The 13,845-nt window shown below is 39.0% G+C and overlaps 2 protein-coding genes across 2 annotated transcripts in view; one reads left to right on the top strand and one right to left on the bottom strand.

Annotated features, from left to right (window-relative positions):
• Window positions 1-853: 853 nt before the first annotated feature.
• Window positions 854-10,831, bottom strand: LOC109931231 (probable glutathione peroxidase 8-B). The gene is given in 4 exon segments (XM_048604598.1): window positions 854-3,582; window positions 9,930-10,141; window positions 10,143-10,189; window positions 10,541-10,831. Coding segments are annotated over 4 exon segments (627 nt in total). The 5' UTR covers window positions 10,745-10,831; the 3' UTR covers window positions 854-3,418.
• A 1,422-nt stretch (window positions 10,832-12,253) lies between these two features.
• Window positions 12,254-13,845, top strand: part of LOC125483110 (cell division cycle protein 20 homolog) — a 74,906-nt gene continuing 73,314 nt past the window's right edge. The window contains exon 1 of the mRNA XM_048596772.1: window positions 12,254-12,259. Within this exon, the coding sequence (XP_048452729.1) occupies window positions 12,254-12,259 (6 nt within the window). The remainder of the gene's footprint in view (window positions 12,260-13,845) is intronic.

Raw genomic sequence — 13,845 nt, 5'->3', positions numbered from 1 at the left:
CACTCTTCCCAGACTGCTTCGATGTGTCACTGACTGCAGGACACTCTTTCTAGGACCATGGATGATGCTAAATCATGATATTAATACAATTATTATAGAAAACCTTCTGCATCATTATGCAGCCACCACAACACACTGCTGTGGTGAAAGTACATCCATTAGGCTTAAAAGCTCCATAACAACCCAGTGGAATATGTATCCTGTCTGCTGTTGACCTAATAAAAACTTGTTTAGATTGATGTGATTTCTGGGTTCTGGAGACCTGTGTTGCAAGAATTAGCAACAGAGGTCAACTGGGTGTACTAAGTGTAAGGTGAGAAAATGGTGAAAAGCAAAATTAACTGAGCTTACAGTGAATAAAAGCTGAAAATGCACAGTGAGGGATGGGGTGCGTAAAACGTCTGGAATTGATAAGGAAAGTATTAGAAAATTTGAGGTTAGATGTGTTTTAGTTGTAGATAAGGGTTTCTCTCACAGTAGGGTTGAGGTTGAGGAGATTTTGAAAGTTGGCTACGCTGACGGTAGTCTGAGTGGAGTTAAAAGTTCAGATAAACGTTGAGCAGAATGCATGAAGCTGAGCTTAAGTATCATCAATAGTCATGTAGTAGGTCATGAGTTCCAGTTGGAAAAGATGACATTGGTCTTGCCACCATTGAGAAGGAAGAAACTATGGCTTACAGCCAACCTCATTTGTCAGGGAACCTGCTAGCGCTCACAACAGAAGTGGGATAAATTCTGCTTGTGGACATCGTAGCATACATTATCTCCTGCTTGAGTATTGATAAGCGTGCAATGCAAACACATATTGAGGACAGCATGTAAATTAATGTCACTACTTGAAATATAACAAACATTCAAAATAAAGTTTGTTTATTGTTTTTGCAGATATTGTATACAAAGCTCGAGATCTGGAGTCACATTGAGATACACATAAATATACACTTTTATTTCTTAACAGAATCCTGCACAACAAGACTGCCACCAAGATTTTTCTTTAGATCAAATACCTTGACCATTGAATAAACTGGAAAAGTGTGACCCATCAGGGTTTTTCTTCTATTTGTACATCATCACAGTTACTGTGTTGCAATCACATTTGCTGTCATTGAACAGAAAGCTTCTGAACACAGAGGACAGCTACAGGTCTCACCAGAACTAAATCTCTCACATTTTAAAAATATATTAACAAGTGTCTCAAAATTCAGTGTGGTAATATCTTGAGTTATTTCTTCTGAAATTCAAAAATTCCGAGAAAAATCATCTACTTATCCATTCCCCCATCTCAGTGCTCTGAGGTATTCCCCTCCCATATTACTTCACAATTGCAACCCTGAATACATTCTTTTCAGAAAGCAGACTACACCATACCCATCCTCATCTACGTAACCAGGCTTGATGTTAACAATATCTGTGGAGGTGTAGCAGATCAATCATAAACACATAACTTCCAACTTCAAGCTTAATGTTCAGCAAGGCAATTTCTAGCTCTCATATCAGTGGCAATTTTGACTATTCTTTTGACTATTTTGGTCTAGGAGATAGTATTGAAGACAGAAACACAAACAGAAAATAATAGATGCAGAACAGTAACAGAGACACAGAGCAAACAAGAAGAAAGTACAATGCTGAAGGAAATACTAAGGGATAAAGTGTAGTTAAAAAAAAGTAACATTTAAGTGATAAAAAGAGTAAGAAAATGATATTTAAGGGATAGCTGAACAGTAATTGAGAGTGAAAAGGAGTAACATGGACTTGGGAATGACTGTGTAGTTCCTAGAGGTTGGGATAGTAATGAGGAGAGCTCCTGAACCTCTTGTCATGTCAAGATGGACACGAGTAATGTTTTGCTTTTCTCATAATTGTCCAAAATTGTTACGGTCCAGAAAACTCAAAGTGCTTCATAAACTACATCCAATTTCATCCATGAGAGAAGTTCTCAGACCAAATGATCTGAAGCACATGCTGGAATAATTTTTATTTCATGATATTGATAAATCACCTGTCCAAACTGAACCGTTTAAATAACAAACATGAGATCTTCACATCATAAATCACTTTTGTGAGCAATGCAAGTAACTGATGAATATCATCAGAAACTAGAAATGTGTACTAATGTCTTCACACACTCTTGGCCAGCCGCAATTTTATTCAATATACAACATACGAAAAAGGACGATACAATCACTGCAATGAGAAAAAATGCTTTCTTTGAAATAGTGTTACAACACATGATGGAGCACATTACAGAGATTTATTTTATGGAATTACAGTAGACTAACCTGTATCCATTTCTTTGAATGCTGAAGGTGACCTTTTTGAAGCTGTAACTTTTCCTTAGGTACACACACTGTCAGTCTTGGGACTTGCAATAAAAATTATTGGATCACACATAGGAACATGTACAAATATGACATCAAACTAGCCCTTAACCAGTAACAGTAATCTGTACAACCTACGATCTGTAAATTAATGTTGCTATGATATGAACATGAACACAAACCCAGTGATATTACATTGTTATCATGCAAAAACGGGCACTTAAATTTAAGTGATATATCTAGAGATTTAAGGCAATTGTCATCCAAGTAAAAAAGACTTGCTTGTTATTATCTCAAATATGCAAAAAGTAAAACATTTACTGATGCATCGACAACCACAACCAAAATATGCTATTAAACTGTTTCTTCCAGAATTGAAAGTATGTGTCCAAATTAGCAGTGCAGCTATTTGTTCTTGAAAAGATAGTGCATCTACTTTAGGGCAAACATTTCTAATAGTCAACATGGTGACAAGTAAGCTGTGTTTTGTGACATGTGTTTTGTCTGTTGCAGGATCTCAGTCCATGTACAAAATATTCCAGCACCCTTTAATTGAAAGATATACAATGCATTTACATACTTGAAACCAGAAAGCTGTTAATTTTGAATCACAACTGATTTATATAATGGTAAATGCATTGCACAAAAACTGCAATTGCAAGAAAATCTGTTTATTATTAGTGGTTATCTTTTATTACACATAAACAATTTAAACTGATTTCAGGATTATCACAGTTTGTTGATGTACGTGCAATGGTATTTGACAATGATCTGCGAAGCTAGAATGGTATTCTTCAAATGAGACATTATCATTCAGCAAAGCAGATCACTTAAATGTCAATTGGTTTTAGCTCACAAAAAAAATTACTTACTCCATTGTACCTAAAGCTCACTGGAAAACACCTGTAGGAAGAGCTGATCACCTGACTAGATAATTTTAGATTTGAATATCCATTTTGAAATCCCACAATATCTTCAGGTGTCTGGATATTTCAGAACTGTGAAGTTCACTGCTATGTTAAAATGAAATACGGCCTAACTGCTTTAAGATTGATGACTCTTTAATTTCCATACAAGTTGTCAGATACTGTTGTCCTGTTTCAAAATTCATCTCTTTTTTTCAATATGATTTTTGCTACTAATTCTGATACTTCTTGTTTGATGGTTGTCATGGGATCTTCAGTTCGCCAGACCTTTATTACCTGACCCTTTGGGTTAACTAGATATTTCCAAAAATTCCACCGAGGTTCCATATTTGTAGTATCTAAGGTAAAAAGAAGTAATGAACAAATAATTAGTTTTTATGGTAATGAAGATATCGACTAGGAGACTTATTTCTGAGGTCAACTTACAATTGGCTAAATCAGTAAAAGTCGAGGACTATCATCAAAATAGCAAGTGGTTATTAGTTGGGAACCAGAGTGACTAGTGTTATGGCCATTGCAGCTTGTAATATCTACAAATGATCTAAAGAAAGAGGTAAAAAGAAAACTAAGGTTATGGATGACACCAATTTGGGAGGAAGGAGTGTTTTTCCAAACATTAAAAAAGAGTAAGCCAAATGCAAAGGAATCTGGGTGGAGTGGCAAGGAGGCTGAGAGCGTAAAATGATACCTGATAAGGACAAATACAAGCTAATTAGACTACAGAAGGGAAATAAACAAAGGGAATATAAATTAAATGGCTCTAGACTAAAAAACACAACACAACAAAGATTTGTGAGCATTTGTGGAGAGCTCATAGAAACAAGTCATGTACTTTGCCGCTTGTCTGAAAATGCTTAAGGGTGTCCCTGATTAGTTATCCCTTGGAATGACTTTATGCCCTTGCAATGACATGTTGAGGTGAGAGAAGTAAAAGATTCTGAACTATAATGTCAAGTCAGTATGGCAGCAAAACATGACCAGCAGGAGGACTGGAAACACTGGAAGGATCAACAAGAGAAGTTTCTATAGGAATATGGTTATGCAGGCTTGTGACAGATGTCATTAACATAACAATCTGCATAGTCATCAACACACCCATCTAGCCCTTCTCTATTGGCAGTGTGATCACCCAGTATATGTGACAGCCTACTTTCTGACATCTCAGTATAGCTATCAAGAGATAGTAGGAACTGCCGATGCTGGAGAATCTGAGATAACAAGGTGTAGAGCTGGATGAACACAGCAGGCCAGGCAGCAACAGAAGATTCAGACCTGACACGTCTGCTTTCCGGCTCCTCTGATGCTCCCTGGCCTGCTGCGTTGATCCAGCTCTACACCTTGTTATCTCAGTATAGTGATCAAGCTGGTTTTCTTGTAAACGAAAGCAACAGCAGACTTTCTGTCCGTCTGTGTGGTCTAAGGCACCAGACTTACGGATTGCTAAATTGTAACTTTACCAAAGGTTCACTTTCTAAGATTCAAGGTTTAAATCTCACTTCTGATATCAGCTTTCATAATTTATATCATCCAGATGATATTCCCTCAATGCCATTTCACTTATTACAATAAAATTTCCTGTAAAGGGTTTGACTTGAAGCTTTCTACTTCCTTATCCTTCTTTTCCATCCAGGTACATAATGGTCTGCCACTGTTCACTCTCAAGGTGAGACGCTACCGTGGACTCTGAAATTCCCTCCCTAAATGCACTCCCCCTTTCCTCCTCGAAGTCAATCTTTAGAACTTAACGCTTTGAACCAGACTGTGGCCATCTCTCCTAAAATATCTTTCTGTAGCTTGGTGTTAAATATTGTTTGAAAATGCTCCTGTGAAACATCTTTTGGAAGTTTGACCTACTTAAAATGCAAATTGTTAATCAATGCAAATTGCTGTTGTTATTAAAAGGCATTCTTTTTCCACTAAAGTGTAGGAAGGTACGTTTGTGTGGGGAGGGTAATTCAAAGTCAATGGAAATGCCATTGCTCATTCTGATCAGTGCTCAAGTGAGATTAATGGGAAGTGCTACAGCGTAACAACATGGTACTGCATTTAACCGTAACTAAATAAATTCAATACTTTTGGGTGCTGGACATTATTTAAGCATTGAACTGGACACAATAATACTTAGCTCTGTTTGTAATTATTCCATGGGACTTCTCATCTGTAGTTGATGTGCAAAGGGCAATAGAAGGAAAACCTGTTTCAGAGGTATGTACATTGGGCAGTAAAAGCTTAGCTAATGTTATATAAGTGGCATATGTCCATGTTTTTCAGTCAGCATTTTATGGAAATAACATTGTAATTTAGAACAAAAACAGTAATGCAGATTGCTGCCACATCAGCTTATTTTCCAACTGAGTTTATTTTTAGCGTTTTGATGACCTGTCTGACACATCATAACCTCAGGATGAGGGCTGCCCATTTAAGATAGAGATGAGAACTTCTTGTCTCAGAGGCCGATGCATCTGTGAAATTCTTTACCATGAGTGCTGCAGAAGGTGGGTTGTTAAGTGTATTCAAGGCTGAGATAGGCAGAGTTTAAATTAATAAGGGAATCAAGGGCTATGGGTAAAAGGCAGTAAAGTGGAATTCAGGATTGTCATATCATCCATTGAATGGTGGAGCAGACTCAATGGACTAAGTAACCTATTAAAACCGAAAGAACTGCAGATGCTGTAAATCAAGAACAAAAATAGAAGTTGCTGGAAAAGCTCAACAGGTCTGGCAGTATCTGTGAAGAAAAAGTCAGAGTTAACATTTCAGGTCCGGTGACTCTTTCCCAGTTCTAAGGAAGGGTCACTGGACCTGAAGCGTTAACTCTGATTTTTCCTTCATAGATGCTGCCAGACCTGTTAAGTTTTACCAGCAACTTCTATTTTTGTTGGACATCTGCTCCTCTATCTTATGGTCTTATGGCTTGGATATGTAGCTTTCCAACCAGATTAGCTGATAAAACTATTATTCTGCTGAAAAATAGATTGACTTATTTGGTCATAATGAGCAGAAAAATTAAAATTCAATTTATTTCAACGGTTGCATTGTCAATTGGGATCTTTCATTTGATAAGGTGTGGTTTTGCACATGGTATTCAGAAGTTACTTCAGAATGTATCTCATACAGCAGCTTCAAGCAGTCTTACAAGTTAAAATTAAATTAAGGTATTTTCTAACATTTTTCCTAGATTGCATTAAAAATATTAAAATTCAAATTATTTTCACTAATGTTTCTGTGTAAACACCAAATGTATTTATTCTAAATTTCTCTCCACACTTCTTAAACATAGGAATTATTTTAATATTTAAAATTGGCCAAGGAGATTAACAATAACTTGCATTTACCTAACACCTTTACTCTCCTAAAGAATCCGAACATACTTCATCAAGTAAAACATGATGCTAAGCCATTATAATTAACAATTACAACAGGGGGCTAAAAGCTTGCATAAAGGGATAGATACCAAAGAGCACAAAGAAGTATAAAATTGGAAAGGTTGAGGGAACAAATCCCAGAACTAAGTGCCTACACAGTTCAACACCTTCATGTACATGAGTGAAACAGACACTAAGCTAAAAAAAAAATGAAAATACAATATTGAGATGGGTGTCTTCTAAAAGGGCTGGATGTTGATCTGTTGTTGATATACCTAAAGAGAAGCAACATGGATGGGTCTTCGAAAATCTCTTGCTGTGGCACAGCATCAATGGGAAGTGTAATGTTAGAGAGGGTCTGACTGTGATTGGATAATAAGACTGGAACTAAACAGTAGTGGTGACATGCACATGACTTCTGAGACCAGATGCTGGAGAAGGAAGGTATTGTCGAATGTATCAAAAGTGGCAGTGGGAGAAAAGTGGATAAGGAGGGACAGAGTACCTTGCTCAAAATAACAGAGGATTCCATTTGTCACCCAAGTTAGGGCTGTTTTAATATAATGACAGTATTTAGATTTAAGCAGTGGGGGATGGACACTTGTCTATGAGACAATATGTTTAGAATAGAATTTAAAAAAAAAATGGGATGGAGTGCTACTAAGTAAAATATGGAGGGACTGGAGGTTAGCTTTTTGAGAGGAGGGTATTAAGACTTTTGCAAGCCCGAACAGACTGGATCAATGACTAAGTTGGCTAAGCCTGGCTATCAGGAAGGTACGTTGGTCATCAGGTGTTTACTAAAAATGAAGTGGAGGGAGAAGAGGGCAAGTCCCTTGATGAGACAACTTGGATTTGGTGGAGGATTGAAAAAAAAGGGAGTGAAACATAAGAAGTTGAACATTCAGCTCCTTGAGTCTGTCATTTAATGAGATCATTGCTGATTTGTGACCTAATACCATCAACCCACCCTTGTTCCATATCCCAGACCTCAATCTCAGGGTTAAAATGATCAATTGCCACTTTTGGAACAGTGTTCTAAACTGCTACCACCAGTTTTTGTAATTCCTGATGCCACCCCTGAAAGGATGAGTTCTAGCTCTTAGATTATGTCACCCTAGTTTTCAACTCTCCAACCAGTGGACATAGTGGCTGAATCTTAACATAAATCCACTGGGTCAATTTTGGCAAGTTTCATGAAGCATTTCTCTCCATGAGCTTTAGCAGGTTTTCACTCACTATCTTCCTGAACTGCCTCATTACCTCAGCACTACACCCCCACAATGCCCCACTCAGATTCTCCCCCTTTCCAAAGGCAGAGGTATTAGCTACTCTTGGGTTCTCCTGGTTTTCCTGAGCAGGTGCCATCTTTACTGGTCAGCTGTGCACCAGGACAAATGTCAACAAGCTGCAGCTTCCCTGAATGTTTTGGTTTTTTCTGCGCCAGAGAGAAGGTAATTGGCACCCTGCCTGGCTGTCAGGGGCCTGAAGGTTCAGCTGGACTAGTGGTGCCTGAGGCCCCTCCGCACGGAGCATGGTCTGAGATGATGGAGGACCAGAGTAGCAAGCAGCAAGCTGCAGTCACCAGGAAACAACTCTGATTTCATTTTGGGAACAGTCTAGTTTCTACTTGGCAGGCAGAATGGGAAACTGTGAATCCAAGATGATAGAATGTTGAGGATGGGAATGCATGTTAACAGGCTTCTCACTGTACCCACATGCAAGAATCTCATCCCAACATTCACAGCTTGATTAGAAAATGGGACATTTTGCTCTTGATGATGGGAAGCTCCTCACTGCTAACCTCATGCAATTTTCCTGACTTTCCAAGCAATGCCCAAGTCTTTCAAGGGCTAGGAAGATCCCACTTAGTGTCTTTCTTCTGACTTTACCAGTTCTCCCTAATATCTTAAAAACTTGGGTCAAATTACCCCTTAAATTCTAGTGATCACATTCCTCATTTATATAATCTTTCATTGTAATTTAACCCTTAGTCATTGGTGGTCACCTAATGTCAAGGTATCCTTCCTAAGTTTAGGACTGAACAATTTTAATTATTCTTTCATGAGAACTGGGTGTCACTGGCAAGACCAACATTTGTTGCCCCATACCTAACTGTCACTGAAATAAGTGGTTTGCTGGGCCATTTCAGAATCAACATACTGTTGTGGATCTGGAATCACATGTAGCTATGGCCTTATTAGGTTCTTGATCAGTAGGGGAATCAGGAGTTATAGGGAAAAGCCAGTAAAGTGAATGTGAAGAATGTTGGATCAGCCATGATCCTATTGAATGGCAGAGTACACTCAAGAGGCTGAACAGCCCATTCCTGTTCCTATTTCTTATGGTCTTGTGGCAGCAGGGCAGATTTGCTTTCCTCAGGACCATTCTGAACCTTTTTTCGTTGCTGATTGTTAATCATGAAGCTAAGACTAGCTTTATGTTCTAGTGACAGAGGTTCAAATCCTACCACTATAGCTGGAAGAATTTAATATCAGTTGAACAAACTACAAAGCTAAGACTAGCTGTATAGTTCAGATTTTGTTTTGTTCAACTGATTTTAAATTCTTCCAGCTACTGTGGTGGGATTTGAACCTATGTCCCGGGAACATTTGTCTGGGCCTTTGGATTAGTGTCTAGTAAAATTACCACCACACTACTTTCCTCTTGTATAAGGACTCCAGGCTTATAAATAGATAATGCTATAGAAACTCAGCAAGTATGTTTGCCTCTGTGGTGAGTCAATTGGTGTTTCGTCTCAAGTTTCTGTAGCACTTTCTGTTTTTATTTCCAATTTCCAGCATTTTGCTGGATTTTCCTTTCATGACAATAGTCTAACAACTTTTTACTGATTTATAATCAGGTTTTATCCCTTGTATTGCAATCCTTCAGATAAGAATTTGGAAGGTCAGGGGAGTGACTTGGGTGAGATTTGTCTCAGTGATGAGAATGAAGTAGCAGAGATAGTTAACAGCCAAGTCAAATGAATTTTAAAGCTCAATATGTTGGTTTTGAACAACGTTGTCCATAAATACAACTGAAATGAAGAACAAATGTTTAATTTCAGATGATTATTTGTGAACAGGCAAGTAAATAAAATTAGAGATTGCTGTAAAAGCTCAGCACGTCTGGCAGCATCTGTGAAGAAAAATAATTTCTCTTCATAGATGCTGCCAGACCTGCTGAGCTTTTCCAGCAATCTCTATTTTTGTTTCTGACTTACAGCATCCGCAGTTCTTTCGGTTTTTATTTAGGGTAAATAAAATTATTGTTTTATCAAGAAACTAGGCAAGAATTTGGCACGGTTGAAGCTGCCTTACCTATAAGATGGCGAAACGCAGGATCACTCTCGTTGCCTAACACTTTGATCTTGCCGAATATGGGGAAACTGACTCCGTAAGTGTTTTTCGAGAAACTGTTGATGTGGGAGTTACTGCCGGGCTCTGACTTTCCGAACTGGTTGCAAGGGAACGCCAGCACGTTGAAATGCATGGGCCCAAGCTCCCTCTGTAGCTCTTGGAGGGCTTGATAATTCTTCTGTGTGCTCGCAGTTACTCGCCACGTTTACAACCAGAGAAGCCTGGAGGGACGAAATACACACACACAAAATGTCTTAAACTGCTTGATGCAAAAATACTTCAACAAACAATAGCTGCTGAACAATCGATCCCAAAGGAGAATGGCACGGTTGTATTCAAACAAAATATAGTCTATTATGAAAACAAAAAAGATTTTTTTTTGGGTGTGACTGCCAACTAATTCAGAGTTTTACAATGCAAACCCAGTCACCGTGAACAGACAGTAGTGAAAATAAAAACCAACACCTACAGATATACATCCTGAGAAGAGACTTCGCAATAAAACGACCGATGCGGTTAAAAAAAAACTCGTTCAGAAACGCCAAAGAAGCCAAGATTCTGATGCAACTCACTTTGCCTCTGTATTTTTCCAAGGAGACGAGCTTCCCTTTGGAATTCAGGACTTGGAAAGAATAAAAATCTTTGTTTTTGGGTTTAGAGAGTTTGAGCTGCAGGAAACATAATGCGGCGAGGCACATCAGCATGCAAGTGAAGACGGCGAAGATTCGGCCTTTGGGTGTCCAGGATTTCAACAGGAAAGCAGGCACTGCCTCCATTGTACGGGCAAAGAAGGCGAAGTGGAATTGGGCGGACAGCGGGGAGACAGGGGAGGGGAGGGGAGAGCCGACTTGGTAAATTGAGATCACTTGCAGTTCCCTTCTGCATTAACTCATGATTGTCTCCCGCACTGCAGACTTCTTAGAGAAAAAAAAACTTAGTTTAAGTTGCCATTGGATTTGGGGAAAAGACAAGTGGAATTAGACCGAGATTTGTCAGTTGGTACAATTCATCAAAATAGTCTCCAGTTTAGCAAAAATCAAAACCTTTCAGTTCATTTGTTAAACATAATCTAGCTCAGAAAAGGGGGTCTGGGTCTCAGAATAAGGAGCAGGCCGTTTAGCACTGAGATAGGGAGGAATTTCCTCAATAAAGGGTGGTAGAATATAGCCTCAGAGGGATGTGATTGATTTTGTTCAAGATGGTCATCGGTAGATTTCTGGACAATAAAAGCGGCTCAAGAAAGCATGGGCAAATTTGACATTTTTAAAACATAAATTCCGTGGAATTGGAAATGATCCACAAGGGAAGGGATCATTTGTGTTGAGATGGTTGTAACTACCAGAGAGCAGGGTTGAACAAAGGAAATCACAATGAATCGAGGACCCTTGCCCGAGGACCAGTTGTAACACTATGGTGGATCAAGTGAGGGTTTAAGATTGTGGATGTATTAATGATTAATTGGGCTGCTCCATTCTGGATCATGTTGAGCTTCTAGACTGTTATTGGAGTTGCCCTTGTCTGGACAAGTGGAGAGTATTCTATTATTCTTCTGGTCTATGCCTTGTGCATGGCAAACATGGGCTTTGTGGAGTCAGAGTTCAGTTACTTGCCATGTAATTGCCAGCCTCTAATGGTTCTGGAAGCCATCAAATTATATTTCCATTCCAGATCAGTGTCTGGGTGACCTTCAGCAATGATAGTGGAGGGATTCAACTATGTTGTTTCTCCATAAATTAAGAATGTAAGACCTAAAGAAATAGGAACAGTCAGCCCTTTGAGAGTGCTGGCCAATGCAATTAAATTATGCCCGATTCCCACTTCATCGCCTGCATTATCTGTCCATTGCTGTTTTATTAGCTGGAAATCTACTGATCACAGTCTTGAACAAAATCAATCACATCCCTCTGAGGCTAAATTCTACCACCCTTTATTTCTCTCTATCTCGGTGCTAAATGGCATGTCCCTTACTCTGAGACCAGGTTCCCCTTTTCTTTCTGTTGCATATTTCAGGCAGGGGAGACACAGACATTTCTTTTATATTTCTCCCAGTTACCTCACATTATGTCCATTGTCTGTGATGTGACTCATATGTAATGGTTCACGTATTTTTCATTGACTATTTCAAAATGAGAGATACATTCTAAAATACCTTGACACCCATCCATGTGTGCCATTCCATGGTCTCTCTCTCAAGAATGGGTGTATTCCACACAGGAAATTTCCTGGACTTCCATGCTCTTTAAAAATAATAAAACAAAACAGCATGTATAACTTAAATGCTCGACATGTCTGTAAGTAATTTGCAGCTATGATCCATTGTCTGACACTTACCCCATATGATGAAAGCAATTAGATTAATTCTCACTATAATTAGAGGAGAAAAAGAATTGAATATAAAACAGTGCATTCACATACACATTCAATCTGTCAGCCTTGCTCAGTATTATATTTTTAAGTTCTAACCTTGTACCTGGCAAGGCATCAGCAATTACATTTTATTTCCTAGCAATGAAAGTGATTTTTGGGTGGTATGGTTGGTGAAATCAACTCTAACAGAATAACACGGCGTTCTATATTTTGAACATTTCCACAAAAGATAGGTAGTCGTTGGTATAGAGAGTGACATTTTGCACAGTATTTGAGAGTCAGTGATAAACTGAAGATTTCCTTCTCCACTGTAGAGTATCATTTCTGCTGCTTTTTTTAGTTTTTGGAAATGTACATGTCTATGCCAAATTTGTCTTCCAGAGGGAGAATCCGATATCACTTACATCAATGGCTACTTTAAATGTTCGGTTAAAGTTCAGAGTTGCAGGCACAGGCTGGTCAATTATGATAGTCTTCAGCCCTTTGAAAGTTGCCTGTTGTACATCAATCCATTTAACCTTTCATTTCTTTCATAGCAGATCTGTCAATAGTGTGGACCAATTTAGGGTAGAATCCACACATCCCCAAGTCCGTTGTGGTTTCTCCTTGTCATTATAGGAATGTGGAACTGTACTACGGCTTGTACATTTATAGCCCTGGCCTGGGCAGTACTTGCCCTTGACCTGCTTACTACATGTCCTACATAGCTCACTTGGGTCTTCCCAAAGCTATGTTTTGTAAGGTTGACCGTTAAGGTTAGCTGTCTGTATTTTCCAGAACAAGGCTTGCAGTTGCACTAGGTGTACTTCCTAGGTGTTGCTGTCCATTAGGAGTTTGTCTTTGTATGTTATGAAATGACATAAGCCTGCCACTATCTGATTCATCAGCCTTTCAAAGGTGGCTGAGGTATTTTAGTGTCCCAATGGCATGAGTTGATATCGTTATAGTCTGTCTGGGGTTATGAAGGTGGTGATTTCCTCTGTGCAAGTCATCAAGGGAACCTATCATTATCATCCTGAGCAAATCTTTCATTGTAATGTAAGTTGCCTGACTGACCCTAACTATGCAATCTTCCAGCTGGGGTATCTGAAAACTACATTAATCTTTTGGTAGTTGATGCAGAGTCTGGTGCAGCTATCTGGTTTGAACATGAACACAACTGGGGAGTTCCAGCTGCTGCTGCTAGGCTCCATTATTTGATGTTCCGGCATGTGATTAATTTCCTCCCACATCTAGGCCGGCTTTTCTGGGCTGAGATCATAGGGATGTTACTGGGACCAGTGGCACCAGGAAGACCATCAGTGTCACTGGATTTAAAATCTGGATTATAAATGTAATGTGCTGTGGTCTGGGTTTGAATCCTGCCATGGTAGATGGTGGAGATAGTAGGAACTGCAGATGCTGGAAAATCTGAGACAACAAGGTGCAGAGCTGGATGAACACAGCAGGCCAAGCAGCATCATAGGAGCAGTAAGGCTGATGTTTCGGGCCTAGACCCTTCTTCAGAAAT

The sequence above is a fragment of the Rhincodon typus genome, chromosome 1 (assembly GCF_021869965.1).
Source record: "Rhincodon typus isolate 14 chromosome 1, sRhiTyp1.1, whole genome shotgun sequence".
NCBI classification, from domain to species: domain Eukaryota; kingdom Metazoa; phylum Chordata; class Chondrichthyes; order Orectolobiformes; family Rhincodontidae; genus Rhincodon; species Rhincodon typus.
The sequence above is the reverse complement of the archived record's forward strand: the minus strand, read 5'-3'. Positions and strand labels throughout refer to the sequence as shown.